At 41.7% G+C, this 20,058-nt stretch overlaps 1 protein-coding gene across 1 annotated transcript in view; it reads right to left on the bottom strand.

Moving 5' to 3' along the window:
• LOC115160638 (inactive dipeptidyl peptidase 10) overlaps positions 1–20,058 on the bottom strand; it is a 218,378-nt gene that overhangs the window by 94,623 nt on the left and 103,697 nt on the right. The window contains exons 8-9 of the mRNA XM_029710857.1: positions 10,104–10,224; positions 3,379–3,533 (exon numbers count right to left, since the gene is read on the bottom strand). Of these exons, the coding sequence (XP_029566717.1) occupies positions 3,379–3,533; positions 10,104–10,224 (276 nt within the window). The remainder of the gene's footprint in view (positions 1–3,378; positions 3,534–10,103; positions 10,225–20,058) is intronic.

Raw genomic sequence — 20,058 nt, 5'->3', positions numbered from 1 at the left:
CCTTTGTCTTGATCACGTTGAGGGAGAGGTTGTTGTCCTGGCACCACACGGCCAGGTCTCTGACCTCCTCCCTATAGGCTGTTTTGTCGTTGTCGGTGACCAGGCCTACCACTGTTGTGTCATTGGCAAATTTAATGATGGTGTTGGAGTCGTGCCTTGCCGTGCAGTCATGAGTGAACAGGGAGTACAGGAGGGGACTGAGCACGCACCCCTGAGGGGCTCCTGTGTTGAGGATCAGCGTAGTGGATGTGTTGTTACCTACCCTTACCACCTGGGGGCGACCTATCAGGAAGTCCAGGATCCAGTTGCAGGGGAGGTGTTTAGTCCCAGGGACCTTAGCTTATTGATGAGCTTTGAGGGCACTATGGTGTTGAACGCTGAGCTGTAGTCAATGAAGAGCATTCTCACATAGGTGTTCCTTTTGTCCAGGTTGGAAAGGGCAGTGTGGAGTGAAAATTGGAGTGGGTCTAGGTTTTCTGGGATGATGGTGTTGATGTGAGCCATGACCAGCCTTTCAAGGCACTTAGCTACAGACATGAGCGCTACGGGTTGGTAGTCATTTAGGCAGGTTACCTTAGTGTTCTTGGGCACAGGGACTATGGTGGTCTGCTTAAAACATGTCGGTATTACAGACTCGGACAGGAAGAGGTTGAAAATGTCAGTGAAAACACTTGCCAGTTGGTCAGTGCATGCTCACAATACACGTCCTGGTAATCTGTCCTTCCCTGCGGCCTTGTGAATGTTGACCTGTTTAAAGGTCTTACACACATTGTCTGCGGAGAGCATGATCACACTGTCTTCCGGAACAGCTGTTGCTCTCATGCATGTTTCAGTGTTATTTGCCTCGAAGTGAGCATAGAAGTAGTTTAGCTCGTCTGGTACGCTCGTGTCACTGGTAGCTCTTGGCTGTGCTTCCCTTTGTAGTCTGTAATGCTTTGCAAACCCTGCCACATCCGACGAGCGTCAGAGCCGGTGTAGTACGACTCAATCTTAGCCCTGTATTGACGCTTTGCCTGTTTGATGGTCCATTAGAGGGCATTGCGGGATTTCTTATAAGCGTCCGGGTTAGAGTCCCGCTCCTTGAAAGCGGCAGCTCTAGCCTTTAGCTCAGTGCGAATGCTGCCTGTAATCTATGGCTTCTGGTTGGGGTATGTTCGTATGGTCACTGTGGGGACGACGTCATCAAATCACTTATTGATGAAGCCAATGACTGATGTGGTGTACTCTTCAATGCCATTGGAGGAATCCCGGAACATATTCCAGTCTGTGCTAGCAAAACAGTCCTGTAGTTTAGCATCTGCTTCCTCTGACCACTTTTTTATTGATCTAGTCACTGGTGCTTCCTGCTATAATTTTAGCTTGTAACCAGGAATCAGTAGGATAGAATTATGGTTAGATTTGCCAAATGGAGGGCAAGGGAGAGCTTTGTATGGGTCATTGTGTGTGGAGTATAGGTGGTCCAGAGTTATTTTTCCTCTGGTTGCACATTTAACATGCTGATAGAAATTTGGTAAAATGGATTTAAGTTTCCCTGCAGTAAAGTCCCTGGCTACTAGGAGCGCCACCTCTGGGTGAGCGTTTTCTTGTTTGCTTATGACAGAATACAGCTCATTCAATGCTGCCTTAGTGCCAGCCTCTGACTGTGGTGGTATGTGAACAGCTACAAAAAAATGCAGATGAAATCTCTCGGTAGGCTGTGTGGTCTACAGCTTATCATGAGATACTCTACCTCAGGCGAGCAATAGCGCAAGACTTCCTTAGATATCGTGCACCAGCTGTTGTTTACAAAAATACATAGACTGCCTCCCCTTGTCTTACCAGATGCCGCTGTTCTATCCTGCCGGTACAGCGTATAACCAGCCAGCTGTATGTTGATGTTGTCGTCATTCAGCCACGACTCCGTTAAGCATAAGATGTTACAGTTTTTAATGTCTCGTAGGTAGTTTAATCTTCCGCGTAACTCGTAAATTGTATTGTCCAAAGATTGCACGTTTGCTAGCGGAATGTAGTGGCACCTTTTAGTTACATGTAACAATGGTCAGATTTTGTTTTGAGTTATTAACATGTTAATTCACAGGTTACTTTCAAATGTGTAATTATAAAACATTAGTTACATAGTGGAACAATAAAATGTGTAATAACATCAGTAATTACACATGTGGAATAACCTTCAGCAAGTGGATGTGTAATTACACTTTTCTTGTTCCGATTGTGTAATAACTGAAAGCGCTTCAACCTTATTACTATGTAGTTACATAGTAACACCTATAACTACTATGTTACTGCAGTTATTACTGTGTAATTGCATAGTAATAAGGGCAACTCAATGTAAAGTGTTACCCAAATGTTAATTGTTGCGAAAGAAAACGAGAAAATACAGTATGAGAAAAAGTTATCACCTCATTTACACACAGCACTGTATTCAGCCTAACCATGTTTAAATATGAATGAAAACCACAAAGGTTGGCTTTGAACAATGCATGAAGACATGTACCAGACCCCATAGAGACTAATCATAGAGACACAGTATCATATTGACCTTTACTAATGCCAAACCTCCCTAATAGAGTAGCGGTGCTTTTTCTACATTCAGTGTGGAATTCTCTGTTGGTACTCAACCCTAAATGCCATATGCCAAGCTCTACTGGTTCTCACCCTCGGTATGGATTCTGCCGCTTTTAGTTTAACCTTGGCCAAGAACACAGGGCCGGATTGGCCTCACACTGGGCCACAGGGCTGTGTTGCAAGAAGCACACATAAACCAGGAGGAGGGATCGCTTAGGTGTCCACTGTTTTCTAATTATCACTGTCGAAAGAAATGGTACTCAATTCCCTTTAAAATGACAAAAAAAAAAAAATGTAGTGCACTACTTTTGACTGAGGTCCGTAGGGCTTTGGTAAAAAGTAGTGCACCTTATTGGGAAAAGGGTGTAAATTGGGATGCATCCAGGATCTGGGGAAAAAACAGGATCTGGGGAGTTTTAGTCTTAATTGCTGCAGGAAAGGGACACTTTTTGGATGGATCTTACTGTACATTGAAATAACATTGTGTCATCACTGCGTGACATAAGTTTTGAATTATAATGATAAAATAATAGGTTTTGTTGTGTTTTACACTGTAAACAAGTCAAGTACAAATATCTAAGTGTGCTTTCTAAAAGCTCAAGAGGAATGTTGATTTGTCTTACTCCCGAAACACAGATTTTGGTTTTGATTATATGAATACTAGTGATATAGTTAATATCCTTTTCTCAGACAAGTCAGAGCTACAGTATCTTGGAGTAAGGACAATTTGTTTCATTCCACCTATCGAGCTAGCTAGGTGGGTGGCAGCAGACAATGTAATATACATGATCTCAGATTTAGGCTATTGCTTACCTTAGGGTAGGGGTATTGCTTTCCCTTGGGGTATGAAGACCCAGTGAAGCGAGGAAGGGCCATATTTGGCACCAGAGTGTCATTGAGAACCAGAAAGGCCAATCTCTCTCCATCGGGTGACCACCAGTGTGCCACATGTGACTGGAGAATCTCCTCTGTAGAAAGACATAAGGAATACATAAATACATTATAGAGCTCTATAAATGTTTTTATTTCCCAATGATATGGCCACATATGGTTGTATTAATGTGTTACAGTACATGGACATTTAGTGTGATATTTAGTTGATATTAACATATTTCCTTAAGTTCAATCTAACTTTTCATATGTACTGTTTCATATAAGAAGGACATATATCCATAGTGTGTTCAAAAATACAGCGGCACAACTAAATCCTTTCCACGACTCAAGTATGATGTTCGCAAGCATGATGTTTGAGTGCAGTTAACGGTACTCAAGGGTCTGTGACAACGTAAAGTCACACAATTCAGATGTTAATTAGGTCTGATTAAGAGGCATTTGCATATCTCAAAATAGATGAGTGAGAGAGAGAGTGAGAGAGAGAGTGAGAGAGAGAGTGAGAGAGAGAGTGAGAGGGAGAAACATGTTAGTTCACATTGTCAGAGAGACAAACTAAGGAATAATAGGTTGTCATAAAGACTGTCATATTACCATGAAAATCACATAGTTTTTGCAGGAAAAAAAGTGTAGTTCATACAGATAAAACATAAAAGAATATCAATTGTTTACCCAGAGGTATAGTTATAGGAAACCAATAAGTAACTTCATATCAGATGAAGCTTTGAACTAATAGGCTACGGGCCAAGTTTACTTTGTACCTTCAAAAGGGTATTAAAACACTGATGAAATAGCAAAAAGGTGAAATAAAGGTCAAGAGAAAGAAAAAAACAAAGGTAAACGGTAAATAAACACGATCTCCTGTTTTGGGTTTGCTTTTGGTGTTTTACATATTTGTGGGGGAAAAACAGGTGCAAACTTGGCCCTAAATGTCCATTTAAAGGCAAAAATACCCACACAACATAGAATGACAATGATAATTTTTCACACAAAGGTACATGGAATAATGAACAATCAATATATGCAATTGCACAGTTAAAGTGACTGCTTGCAGAAACACTTCCAAAATAAGTGTATAATTGTGTTTCTCCTGAGCAGTGTTGGGGGGTCAGATTACTTTTATGAGTAACTGAGTAAAGTAACACATTACTTTTTCAAATTGGGTATTATTATTACAGTTACTTTGTCAGACAACGCTTGCGTTACTTTCAGAGTCATATCTCTACCGGCTGTGTGTTTCCATGATCCGAACTCGATTAATTTCCTCATTTAGAGAGAGCAGAGAAAGGCTGTTTGGAGGAATGTCAAAACAGCTACTGTCCATAGAAATGTATAGAGGGAGCACCTCTGATCTTTGCCACTGAATGCTTCTGTGACATCAAAGCCCATAGAGGGCTATCCCGTCTAGTGGCAAGTGTGCCCTATATACAGTACATCTTTATGGGTCCGTATACATGCGGTCTATAACCAGAACTGGCGGCTCATGAGAAAGATTTTAATTGAAAAGATAGGAAATCTGTACAGATGTTTGGCTTACCATATATATGGCTAATTAAGCAGCCCATATATAGCACAGCACTTGTAGATTAGCACAGGAAAGCAGCGCCACTGATGAAAGGAGAAACTTGTGATCTAACCCGAGTTAATAAGTAGCCTTTGGTAGAGCGGAGAGATTTTGAGTTTTTTTCATGAAAGTAACGCAAAGTTATAAAACTAGTAATATAATGTGTTACTTTCCTCACAAAGTAATATTGTAAAGTATTGTAAAGTAACACTTTAATATATCTTCAAGTAATAATCCCAACACTCCTGAGTAATGTGATGAAATGTCTTTCTCCTAAATTTAATAAACTCTTCCCTATTCAAATCTGCTATTTGATCACATTCATATTGAATAGTTAAAAAAAAAAAAGGCATTTGGAAGTAATTTAGAATTTAATTAATCTACCTATTGTGCAGCTGAAGAGAAATTGGAAAATGTATTAGAAGGTGCAGTTTGACTCCCCCACTGTGTTTGACTAATTTGACTTCATCAGAAAAACATGAGATGTTGGAATAGCTGAAAATCACTCCACTGTGTTTACTCAGTCACAAATATCTTTGTTACATGAAATACTATTGACAATATTGTAGCTATGGAGAACTTTGAATTAGGTCTTTAAGCGGATTTTAAAATAATCGCATGAAATCTGATGCCAGTTGGATGGAAACCTAGCTATTGTAACCAATTTTCAACATATACAAACCTATATAAAATATGTTGAATTTGTACCTTTGAAACAACGTCAGATCTTCAACGTTATATCCACTTTAAGAAAAAAAAGCTATAGGCTAGGCAGCACCTCCTACTGGAGACTTGATCTATCTACAGCAATTTATTTGGTCTCCCATCCAGGGTTTTAATCAAGCCCAGCTTTGATATTTGTCACTGACTATTACAAATGTGCAGTCGTGAGAATTAATATTGAGAGATCTCTTAATAACTAAATATATTCACTGTTGCTATCGAAGTCATTCCAAAGGGTAGGTTTAACAGAAGACATTAAATATAACCATAACCAAATACAACCACACATCAGTCATATATCAATTATACTATTTAGGCCTTATAGCATTTGTAAAGACAACAACAGCTATTGTTTCAATTCAACCCAGGGATCAACAAAAAATAGACAATACATACAGTTGAAGTCGGAAGTTTACATACACTTAGGTTGGAGTCATTAAAACTCGTTTTCCAACCACTCCAGAAATTTCTTGTTAAGAAACTATAGTTTTGGCAAGTCGGTTAGGACATCTACTTTGTGCATGACACAAGTTAGTTTTCCAACAATTGTTCACAGACAGATTATTTCACTTATAATTCAAAGTATCATAATTCCAGTGGGTCAGAAGTTTACATACACTAAGTTGACTGTGCCTTTAAACAGATAGGAAAATTCCCAGAAAATTGGCTTTAGAAACTTCTGATAGACTAATTGACATCATTTGAGTCAATTGGAGGTGTAACTGTGGATGTATTTCAAGGCGTACCTTCAAACTCAGTGCCTCTTTGCTTGACATCGTGGGAAAATCAAAAGAAATCAGCCAAGACCTCAGAAAAAAATTGGAGACCTCCATAAGTCTGGTTCATACTTGGAAGCAATTTCCAAATGCCTGAAAGTACCACGTTCATCTGTACAAACAATAGTACGCAAGCATAAACACCATGGGACCACAGAGCCTTCATAACACTCAAGAAGGAGATGCGTTCTGTCTCCTAGAGATGAACGTACTTTGGTGCGAAAAGTGCAAATCAATCCCAGAACAACAGCAAAGGACCTTGTGAAGATGCTGGAGGAAAGAGGTACAAAAGTATCTATATCCACAATAAAACGAGTCCTATATCGACATAACCTGAAAGGCCGCTCAGCAAGTAAGAAGTCACTGCTCCAAAACTGCCATAAAAGAAACAGACTTCGGTTTGCAAATGCACATGGGAACAAAGATCGTACTTCTGGAGAAATATCCTCTGGTCTGATGAAACAAAAATAGAACTGCTTGACCATAATGACCTTTGTTATGTTTGGAGGAAAAAGGGGGATGCTTGCAAGCAGAAGAACACCATCCCAATCATGAAGCACAGGGGTGGCGGCATCATGTTGTGGGGGTGCTTTGCTGCAGGAGGGACTGATGCACTTCACAAAATAGATGGCATTATGAGGCAGGAAAATGATGTGGAAATATTGAAGCAGCATCTCAAGACATCAGTCAGCAAGTTAAGGTTTGGTCGCAAATGGGTCTTCCAAATGGACAATGACCCCAAGCATAATTCCAAAGTTGTGGCAAAATGGCTTAAGGACAACAAAGTCAAGGTATTGGAGTGGCCATCACAAAGCCCTGACCTCAATCTCATAGAAAAATTGTGGGCAGAACTGAAAAGTGTGTGCGAGCATGGAGGCCAACAAACCTGACTCAGTTACTCCAGCTCTGTCAGGAGGAATGGGCCAAAATTCAACCAACTTATTGTGGGAAGCTAGTGAAAGGCTACCTGAAATGTTTGACCCAAGTTAAACAATTTAATGGCAATGCTACCAAATACTAATTGAGTGTATGTAAACTTCTGACCCACTGGGAATGTGATGAAAGAAATAAAAGCCAAAATAAATCATTCTCTCTACTATTATTCTGACATTTCACATTCTTAAAAAAAAGTGGTGATCCTAACTGACCTAAAACAAGGAATTTTTACTAGGTTTAAATGTCAGGAATTGTGAAAAACTGAGATTAAATGTATTTGGCTAAGGTGTATGTAAACTTCCGACTTTAAATGTATACAGTTGAAGTTGGAAGATTACATACATTTAGGTTGGAGTCATTAAAACTCGTTTTTAAACCACTCCAGAAATTTCTTGTTAAAAAACTTTTGTTTTTGCATGACAAGTAATTTTTCCAACAATTTTTTACAGACAGAATATTTCACTTATAATTCACTGTATCACAATTCCAGTGGGTCAGAAGTTTACATACACTAAGTTGACTGTGCCTTTAAACAGCTTGGAAAATTCCAGAAAATGATGTCATGGCTTTAAAAGCTTCTGACAGGCTAATTTACATCATTTGAGTCAATTAAAGGTGTACCTGTGGATGTATTTCAAGGCCTACCTTCAAACTCAGTGCCTCTTTGCTTGACATCATGGGAAAATCTAAAGAAATCAGCCAAGACCTCAGAAAAAAATTGGAGACCTCCACAAGTGTGGTTCATCCTTGGGAGCAATTTCCAAACGCCTGAAGGTACCACGTTCATCTGTACAAACAATAGTACGCTAGTATAAACACCTTGGGAACATGTAGCCGTCATACCACTCAAGAAGGAGACGCGTTCTGTCTCCTCGAGATAAATGTACTTTGGTGCGAAAACTACAAATCAATCCCAGAACAACAGCAAAGGACCTTGTGAAGATGCTGGAGGAAACATGTACAAAGGTATCTATATCCACAGTAAAACGAGTCCCATATGGACATAATGTGAAAAGCCGCTCAGCAAGGAAGATGCCACTGCTCCAAAACCGCCATAAAAATGCCAGACTATGGTTTGCAACTGCACATGGGAACAAAGATCATACTTTTGGAGAAATGTCCTCTGGTCTGATGAAACAAAATGGCCATGAAGTCCATTGTTATATTTGGAGGAAAAAGGGGGAGGCTTACAAGCAGAAGAACACCATCCCAGCTGTGAAGCACGGGGTTGGCAGCATCATGTTGTGGGGGTGCTTTGCTGCAGGAGAGTCTGGTGCACTTCACAAAATAGATGGCATCATGAGGCAGGAAAATGATGTTGATATATTGAATCAACATCTCAAAACATCAGTCAGGAAGTTAAAGCTTGGTCACAAATAGGTCTTCCAAATGGACAATGACCCCAAGCATACTTCCAAAGTTGTGGCAAAATGGCTTAAGGACAACAAAGTCAAGTTATTGGAGTGGCCAACACAAAGTCCTGACCTCAATCCTATAGAAAATGTGTGGGCAGAGCTGAAAAAGCATGTGTGAGCAAGGAGGCCTACAAACCTGACTCAGTTACACCAGCTCTGTCAGGAGGAATAGGCCAAAATTCACCCAACATATGGTTGGAAGCTTGTGGAAGGCTACCCAAAATGTTTGACCCAAGTTAAACAATTTAAAGGCAATGCTACCAAATACTAACTGAGTGTCTGTAAACTTCTGACCCACTGGGAATGTGATGAAAGAAATAAAAGCTGAAATAAATCATTATCTCTACTATTATTCTGACATTTCACATTCTTAAAACAAAGGTGTGATCCTAACTGACCTAAGAAACTGAATTTTTACTCGGATTAAATGTCAGGAATTGTGAAAAACTGAGTTTAAATGTCTTTGGCTAAGGTGTATGTAAACTTCCGACTTCAACTGTACATGTAGACCTAGGGTTTCAAGCTTTGGTTGATTTCAAATGTAATCTTCAAGTGAATCATTAATATGTTGGATTCATGTCTCCATCTCAACCAATCATCTAATTTACAGAATAGGAGTAAATAATATAATTATTATTGTGCATTTTAAATTTGATTAGATTAGAGTTAGTCCTATTCCTTAACAATTTTTGGGGGTTGGGATATTAAATATTAATTTGTAGACAAACTGGATATCGAATTGTGTTTCATTGTCAACACCAAATATCAGCATATGAAGTAGATGTATCTTCTGCTTGGTTAGTTCCATCTGTGCCACTGACTTAATCTGGCTTTAATTCCATTTTGTCTACAAATTGATAATTGATATGTTGGATTCAAGTATCCATCTCAACCAAATTAAATCAAACTTTAAATGCACTTAGAATCAAGTTTGATTTGATTTAGTCCTATTCATTAACTTAGATTTTTGGTTGAGACGTGTATTTGAATTCAACATATCAATTATTATTGTGCAGACAAATTCGAATTAAAGCCAGACTAAGTCAGTGGCAAAAAATATACATCTCCTTCAAATGTTGATATTTGGATGTGTTGACAACCAAACACAATTACATCTATCTTTTGCAATACAGCAAATAGCCTAATCACTTGTCGACAACTTTGGTGAACACCTGCCACATTTCTAAAAGGACTTTAGTTTTACAGTCTATTTAAGTAAATGGTAATACCCACCTTCGTACAACCAGTCAGCGATCCCATTAAAGATGACCCCTTCCTTTCCAGAAGATGTCAGTCTGAGGGAGTTGCTCTTCACATCTGATTGGTAGTAAATATTGTTCTCAAATATGTAGATCTGTGTGCACAAGGACACACAAGGAGATCAGGAAAGTCATCACTGATATATCACATTCCATGTTCAACAGTCCCACCGTGACACCAGTGCGTTTTGGACTTCTAACCCATTTTGAACATTGTGTGTTGGAGCTACAGATTTCTGGGTTTTTGGATTTGTCTATTTCCTCTGCATCCGCTGATACCAACCATTAGTCTGTGTGATTAACGTGGGCTGAGCTAGAGTGTTGTTTGTGAAACGCTTCTTCTCACAAAAATGTATGTTTTTGAGCTACAAAATGTAAGACCCATCTATGAAAAGCTGAGACTCTACGATGCTCACAAGCCACACACACGAGTCGTTAGGAGGTAAGAGGTTCTTCTACATAGGTCATAGGAAATCCCAGAATATAGTGTTTGTAATACTGTAATAAGCTCACATAGTTCCTGTCACAAACTTCAAACTCCACAAAGTTGTCACTGACTAGTTGGATGTTCATTTCTTACTGAGCAAATAACTTCTGTACTTACAACATTCTTATAAATACATTTTTTTATCAGGATTTTGCCTGGTGGACCTTTTTTTTCAATTGGCATTTGTCAATGAAACTCATAAATGGAACTGTTTATGTCAAATAGTGTTCAACTTGTAGCCCTGGTTGTCCTGAAAATAACACGCTAAACACTTATATGTGAGGCTAAATATGAGGGCAGAGCAAGCAGATCAATAAAAGTAGTGAATTTCATATTTTTCAGTGTGGGATTTCCTGCGACTGATAGATCTGTGGGCACAAAGACACACAAGGAGATCAGAAAAGTAATCACTGACATTAGTGGCTTCCGAGTGATGCAGCGGTCTAAGGTACTGCATCTCAGTGCTAGAGGTGTCACTACAGACCTTGGTTTGATCCCGGGCTGGATCACAACCGGCCATGATTGGGAGTCCCATAGGGCGGCGCACAATGGGAGACGGGAGGGTTTGGCGGAGATAGGCCGTCATTGTAAAATAAGAATTTGTTCTTAACTGATTTGCCTAGTTAAATAAAGGTTAAATAAATATCACATTTCATTTAACATTTCAATTTGGCATGACCTCTACAGGTCTGAAATGTGAAAGTCAATAAAATATCAACTTTTGACAATTTTTTAACACAGAGAGAGAAAGATGAATATTGTATATCCAAACCCCTATAATGTTACAGGGTAAATACAAGGCCTAGGTAACATCCTTTTCAACACACCCAATTTAGCAGATATATTGAAATTCACAAAAAAGGGGAAATAATAACACATTTTCAATTTAGGTCTTATTCAAATCTCATTCCCTGAATGGATGTGGTTGAAGAGGCCTGGAATCATCCTGTCCAGAGAAATTCCAGAAACCTAACGTCCGATTCCATTAACAACCTAAATGACCTGTGTTACATAGACCTGTGTTGAAATTATCAACCAACTCCTTATCCTCAAATGTCTTTTTTTTCCCCAGAACCAACCAACATTTCCCGGTCACCCAGCTGTCTGCATCAGTCAGACTTACATAAAGCACCGTTATCGTTATGTAGTCACTCGGTCACGGAGCTGAGCTGAGCTGACCCCGTCTCAGGCTCTGCAAGCCCCACTGTTATATCAAAGGCATTGAGTAGAGGCAGCCTGCCTTAATTGCTCCAGAAGGAAGTGTGTGTGGTATAGGATTCAGCAAAAAGAGCTGCTTTAAAACAGCAATGTCTTGAACCCTTTCAACCGTTTCAACATCAATGTACCATCAATATACATCGACAAATACATGGATACGGTGACTGAGTTCATCAGGAAGTATATAGGAGATGTTGTAAACACCTTTGCCTGCTTTGAGCATAACACAATGCCACCGACATGACCCACTACCAAGGACTATGAGCTCTCCTTCTCCGTGGCCAACGTGAGTAAGACATTTAAGTGTGTTAACCCTCGCAAGGCCCAGACGGCATCCCTAGCCGCGTTCTTAGAGCATGCGCAGACCAGCTGGCTGGAGTGTTTACAGACATATTCAATCTCTCCCTATCCCAGACTGCTGACCCCACCTGCTTCAAGATGTCCACCATTGTCCCTGTACCCAAGAAAGCAAAGGTAATTGAACTGAATGACTATCGCCCGTAGCAATCACTTTTGTCATCATGAAGTGCTTTGAGAGGCTAGTTAAGGATCACATCACCTCTAACTTACCTGACAGCCTAGACATTTTACATTTACATTTACATAATTTAGCAGACGCTCTTATCCAGAGCGACTTACAAATTGGTGCATTCACCTTATGATAGACAATGAACAGCGTTCTTACATAGGTATTCCTCTAGACCCACTTCAATTTGCTTACCATCCCAATAGATCCACAGACGATGGAATCGCCATCGCACTGCACACTGCCCTATCCCATCTAGATAAGAGGAATACCTATGTAAGAATGCTGTTCATTGTCTATAGCTCAGCATTCAACACTATAGTACCCTCCAAGCCCATTATTAAGCTCAGGGCCCTGGGTCTGAACCCCGCCCTGTGCAACTGGGTCCTGGACTTCTTGACGGGCCGCCCCCAGGTGGTGACGTTAGGAAACAACACCTCCACTTTGCTGATTGTCAACACAGGGGCCCCACAAGGGGGCGTGCTCAGCCCCCTCCTGTACTCCCTGTTCACCCATGACTGCGAGACCACGCACACCTCCAACTCAATCATCAAGTTTGCAGACGACACAACAGTAGTAGGCCTGATTACCAACAGTGACGACACAGGCTACAGAGAGGAGGTGAGGGCCCTTGGTGAGTGGTGCCAGGAAAATAACCTCTCACTCAACGTCAACAAAACAAAGGAGCTTATCGTGAACTTCAGGAAACGGCAGAGCGACCACGCCCCTATCCACATCAATGGGACCGCAGTGGAGAAGGTGGAAAGCTTCAAGTTCCTCGGCGTACACATCACTGACAAACTGAAATGGTCCACCCTCAAGTCCATCAGACTGTTAACTTCTATGGGCTAGGTGGGACGCTAGGGGACACAGCCAGTGAAATATCAGGGCGGCAAATTTAAAAACAACAAAATGTCATAATTCAACTTTCTCAAACATACAACTATTTTACACCATTTTAAAGATAAACTTCTCGTTAATCTAACCACATTGTCCGATTTCAAAAAGGCTTTACAGCGAAAGCAAAATGTTAGATTATGTTAGGAGAGTACATAAACAAAAATAATCACAACCATTTTCCAAGCAAGGACATGTGTCAATAAAACCCACAACAAAGCTAAATAAGGCACTAACCTTTGACGATCTTCATCATGTCACGGGTGTCGTTGTGTAGAGATGACCAAAACGCAGCAGGAATGTGGATGCTCATCTTTATAATTTATTAAATAAAGAGAACCTCAAAAACAACAAAACAAAGAACGACAGAAGACAGTTTCACAGGCTAAGACAACTAGCAGTGCAAAAGACCCACAAAATCCCCAGGTGAAAACAAGCATGTAATATATGACTCCCAATCAGGAACAACGACGTACAGCTGTTCCTGATCGGGAGCCACACAAACCACACAGAAATAGACAGACTAGAAAACCATAGAAAACCAACACTAGAACATATACTCAAACCCCAGACTACATAAACCAAACACCCCTTTAATAACACACACAACCCGAACCATATGAAACAAATACCCTTCTGCCACGTCATGACCAAACTACAATACAAATACTCCCTCTACTGGTCAGGACGTGACAGTACCCCCCCCAAAGGTGCAGACCCTGGATGCACCTAATTTTTTTTTAAATATCCCAAAACAAACAAAATAATCCCCTAAACTAAAGGGAGGGAAGGGAGGGTGGCTGCCGTCAACGACGGCACTTGTGCTACATCCCCCCCTCCCCAACCCAGCTATACTGGAGGTGGCTCAGGTTCTGACCTACTGCCCTCCAGACTATAGGCAGACTCTCTTGGCTCTGGACTGTTGGCAGACTCACTCGGTTCCGAGCTGTAGGCAGACTCACATAGTTCAAAGTTATAGTCAGACTCACTCGGTTCCGGATCGCAGGCAGACTCACTCGGTTCCGGATCGCAGGCAGACTCACTCGGTTCCGGATCGCAGGCAGACTCACTCGGTTCCGGACTGCATGCAGACTCACTCGGTTCTAGACCGCAGGCAGACTCACTCGGTTCTGCACAGTGGGCCGTCTTCCTTGGTTCCGAACTGTAGGCCGTCTCACTCGGTTCTGCACAGTGGGCCGTCTCCCTTGGTTCCGAACTGTTGGCCGTCTCACTCGGTTCCGGGCTTAATACTCTCACCGGATACTCATGACGGGGCACTGTTGCCGGATACTCTGGACGGGGCACTGTTGCCGGATACTCTGGACGGGGCACTGTTGCCGGATACTCTGGACGGGGCACTGTTGCCGGATACTCTGGACGGGGCACTGTTGCCGGATACTGTGGACGGGGCACTGTTGCCGGATACTGTGGACGGGGCACTGTTGCCGGATACTCTGGACGGGGCACTGTTGCCGGATACTCTGGACGGGGCACTGTTGCCGGATACTCTGGACGGGGCACTGTTGTCGGATACTCTGGACGGGGCACTGTCTCCGGACACTCTGGACGGGGCACTGTTTCCGGACACTCGAGGCTGGGCTGACGCACTGGAAGCCTGATGCGTGGGGCTGGTAGTGGAGGTACCAGGCTGGAGACACGCACCCTAGGGCTAGTGCGGGAAGCAGGAACCGGCCGAGTGGAACTAATATTACGCACTGGAAGCCTGATGCGTGGTGCTGGTACTGGAAATGCCAGTTTGGGAACACGCACCTCATGGCTAGTGCGAGGAGCGGGAACAGGCTGAGTAGGACTAGGCTGACTCACTGGAAGCTTGATGCGAGGTGCTGGTACTGGACGTGCCAGACTAGGGGTTCGCACTTCCGGGTCAGCACGAGAGGCGGGAACTGGAAATACTGGGCCATGGGGGCGCACAGGCGGTCTTGATCGCACCTCCTGCACAACCCGTCCTGGCTGGATGGAACTAGCAGCCCTGTACGAGCGGGGTGCTAGTACAGGGCGAACTGGGCTGTGCAAGGGCCTGATGGTTACTGTGCGTAGAGCGGGCGTAGGGTAGCCTGGTTCTAGGAGGCGCACCGGTGACCAGACGCGCTGCGCAGGCATCCTCCTACCAGGCTGGATGCCCACTCTAGCACGGCATCTGCGAGGGGCTGAAAAAACTCGCACTGGACTGTGCGTGCGTATGGGCGAGATCTTGCGCACTTCTTCAAACTTTGGCACCCTCCACTCCATACACTTCACCATATAAGCATGGGTAGCTGGCTTAGGGCTCATCCTTGGCCCAGCCAAACTACCCGTGTGCCCCCCCCAAAAAAATTATTGGGGGTGCCTCTCATGCTTCTCCCTCAGCGCGTACATGGCCTCATACCGACGCCTCTCTGCCTTAGCTTCCTCTATTTCCTCCCGTGGGCGACGGTATTCCCCAGCCTGGTGCCAAGGTCCAGCCCCGTCCAGAATTTCCTCCCAGGTCCATTTCTCCCGCCAGTCCATCTCAAAATCCCTTTGCTCCTTACTCCGCTGCTTGGTCTTTTTGTTGTGGGTAGTTCTGTCACGGGTGTCGTTGTGTAGAGATGACCAAAACGCAGCAGGAATGTTGATGCTCATCTTTATAATTTATTAAATCAAGAGAACCTCAAAAACAACAAAACAAAGAACGACAGAAGACAGTTTCACAGGCTAAGACAACTAGCAGTGCAAAAGATAACTACCCACAAAATCCACAGGTGAAAACAAGCATGTAATATATGACTCCCAATCAGGAACAACGACGTACAGCTGGACTAGAAAACCATAGAAAACCAACACTAGAACATATACTCAAACCCCAGACTACATAAACCAAACACCCCTTTAATAACACACAACCCGAACCATATGAAACAAATACCCTTCTGCCACGTCATGACCAAACTACAATACAAATACTCCCTCTACTGGTCAGGACGTGACACATTAGATGACACTCCTAGGACATTATGTTACACAATATATGTATGTTTTGTTCGATAAAGTTCATATTTATATCCAAAAACAGCATTTTACATTGGCGCGTGATGTTCAGCCTCCAGTATTTATGCTGAAGTAGTTTATGTGTCGAGGGGCTAGGGTCAGTCTGTTACATCTGGAGTATTTCTCTTGTCTTATCCGGTGTCCTGTGTGAATTTAAATATGCTCTCTCTAATTCTCTCTTTCTCTCTTTCTGTCTTTCTCTCGGAGGACCTGAGCCCTAGGACCATGCCTCAGGACTACCTGGCATGATGACTCCTTGCTGTCCCCAGTCCACCTGGCCGTGCTGCTGCTCCAGTTTCAACTGTTCTGCCTGCGGCTATGGAACCCTGACCTGTTCACCGGACGTGCTTGTTGTACCCTCGGCAACTACTATGATTATTATTATTTGACCATGCTGGTCATTTATGAACATTTTAACATCTTGATCATGTTCTGTTATAATATCCACCCGGCACAGCCAGAAGAGGACTGGCCACCCCTCATAGCCTGGTTCCTCTCTAGGTTTCTTCCTAGGTTTTTGCCTTTCTAGGGAGTTTTTTGTAGGGAGTTTTTCCTAGCCACCGTGCTTCTTTCACATGCATTGCTTGCTGTTTGGGGTTTTAGGCTGGGTTTCTGTACAGCACTTTGAGATATCAGCTGATGTACGAAGGGATATATAAATACATTTGATTTGATTTGATTATTCCCACCAAAGCGTCCGGTGAATGTGCACATCAATTTACAAAAATACTCATCATAAACATTGACAAAATATTTAACAATTATTTTAAGAATTATAGACAGACTACCCCTGGATGTAACCGCTGTGTCAGATTTTAAAATAGCTTTACGGAGAAAGCACATTTTTCAATATTCTGAGTACATAGCTCAGCCATCACGGTGAGCTATTCAGACACCCGCCAAGTTCGGGGCAACCTTAAACTCAGAATTAGATATTAGAAATATTCTCTTACCTTTGCTGATCTTCGTCAGAATGCACTCCCAGGACTGCTACTTCCACAAGAAATGTTGTTTTTGTTCGAAATAATCCATATTTCTGTACAAATACCTCCATTTTGTTCGTGCGTACAGATCACTTATCAAAGGCATAACGCACGACGCGGAACGAGAGACGAAAAGTCAAAATGTTCCATTACTGTACTTAGAAGCATGTCAAAAGCTGTTTAAAATCAATCTTTATGGTATTTTTTTACGTAAAAATTAGATAATATTCCAACAGGACAATAGCATATTCATTCAAGAAAAAAAAGAAGGAACGGCGTGCTCGCTTGACCGCGCACATCCAATCCCTTTGTTGCCAGGCAGACCACTCAGTAACTGAGCTCCTATACTCTGCCCAGTGACAGGAGAAGGCTCAAACCACTTTCTGAAGGCTTTAGACAGCAAATGGAAGCCTTGGGAAGTGCAACGTCCCCCACAGACACTGTAGTTTCGATAGAGAATCAAAAGAAGAAATACAATTCTCAGACTTTCCACTTCCTGCTTGAATTTTTCTCAGGTTTTTGCCTGCCATATGAGTTCTGTTATACTTACAGACACCATTCAAACAGTTTTAGAAACTTCAGAGTGTTTCTATCCAAATCTTCTAATAATATGCATATTCTAGTTTCTGGGCCAGAGTAGTAACCTGTTTAAATTGGGTACGTTTTTCATCCGGCCATGAAAATACTGCCCCCTAGCCCAGACAGGTTAAATAGCCATCACTAGCCGGCTTCCACCCGGTTACACAATCTTGCACCTTAGAGGCTGCTGCCCTATATACAAAGACTTGGAATCACTGGAATCTTTAGTAATGGAACACTAGTCACTTTAATAATGTTTAAATCATGTTTACATACTGCTTTACTCATCTCATATGTATATACTTTATTCTATTCAAATGTATTTTAGTCAATGCCACTTCGACATCGCTCGAGCTAACATTTCAATGTTTCTTAATTCCATTATTTCACTTTTAGATTTGTGTGTATTGTTGTGAATTGTTAGATATCATTGCACTATTGGAACTAGGAACACAAGCATTTCGCTACACCTGCAATAATATCTGCTATGTATGTGTATGTGACCAATACAATTTGATTTGATTTGATTTTAACTGCTTCAATAAAGACAAACTAGCTGTCCTAAGACTGGGTAGGATTTTCAGTTAGGAAAAACATTGGCTATGACATATTTGGTTATGAGGAAGCGCTATCATAACATTTCTATGTATGTTTTTGTATGTTTTGGGCTTGAGTTTGTGTTGACAGCTAGTTCACTTCAAGGATGCTTTCAATGTAATATCTAGTCTACACAACAAAACAACTCACAGAACTGGCATCCTATCCAATATATACTAGCAGTGTCATGTATTCATAAAATACAATTGTGGCTAACGATGAAGCTTATGCTACTCGAGAGCCACGAATGCCTGCATATTTGTCTGCCTCACCTCTCATCACCGTAATGGCCCTCTAATGGAGGTGAGTTTGATTTATGCCTAAATAACCACACCAAATGTTACAATTGCAGACAAGAAACCTCTAATACTTAAGCCTGTTAGCTGTCCACAAAAGGTGCCCCATCTGTCTAATGCAAACAAATGAAAAGGTATTATCATCTAATTTGAATGATTCTCTATTTCGAAAATGAATTGGAGTATAATGCGAGAGTCATTTGACATTCCAAATCAACCTGCTTAGAATGCTGTGCTTTGATAGCTTGATTTAGGACGGCCTTTCACAAAGCCGTGTATAGTTACAATTGTGCGCCCACCAAGTTTGAGTCACAAAATGGATGGTATCGAGTTTGAGTCACAAATTGGATGGTATCGGGTTTGAATTCCACATGACACCCAACTTCATAACATTTGGTGTCAGAAGTGGGATCCAATACAGATGAGCCCATCAGAACTGTTTCTGAGCAGCTGTACGAAGAAGTTCAAAGAAGCCTTCCAAAGGAGATGGGGCTGGGGTAGAAGGACCCTGCTGCCACTATGACCACTGCCCAGCGAGTTAGCCATCTTGGCACTGTGGTTAATCCTGCTCCGTGGCTTCACCACAAAGCACTAGAAAATTAGCAGATTTGAGAGAAATAGTCAGGCTTGGAAGAAAGGGTCCACATTTACATGGCATACTGAATGTCACATTAGTACAGGTTGTTTCAGGTGTGCTTGGCATGTCACTACTGATTGTTATGTTAATCAAATATCATGTTCTCGAATAATCTGACTGAAAGCTGTCAACATGTTTGTATGTCCACAACATCGTTCTGTGACTAAAAAGATCAAAGTAATTATTTTATGCAAATGTTTTAAAGGCCAGGTAACTTGGTAGACCTTCAAAGCCAATACAGGAGAAGGAGTGGATATTATCTATACATTCTGGCTTTACATTTTAATTAACTCGAACAGAAATGTTCATGTAAGAAAGACAAACATGACAGGGATGCAATAGCAGACAACAGGCATACTTTATTGTTGTCGCTTTAATGAGAAACATGATTCACTTTCAACCGCAACACAATCAAAACACAGTCTAATTAAAAGTTCAGAATGCACTCCATGAAGGGATTAAATTGGAGAACAATTAAGTCGAACAAAGCAATTACACGAGGAAGAGGGGGAAAAAATCACACCATAGGCTAAACAAAGAAATAACAGCATTTCAAAAAATATAAAATCAAAAAGATTTTTAAAAACTGTTGATCCTGGGCAAACCAACCTCTCCTATTCCTTTGTACATACATTTCAGGCCACGGGCAACACTTGTTAAAGCAACTTATTTGTAGTTTATT

The sequence above is a fragment of the Salmo trutta genome, chromosome 24 (genome assembly GCF_901001165.1).
Source record: "Salmo trutta chromosome 24, fSalTru1.1, whole genome shotgun sequence".
NCBI classification, from domain to species: domain Eukaryota; kingdom Metazoa; phylum Chordata; class Actinopteri; order Salmoniformes; family Salmonidae; genus Salmo; species Salmo trutta.
The sequence above is the reverse complement of the archived record's forward strand: the minus strand, read 5'-3'. Positions and strand labels throughout refer to the sequence as shown.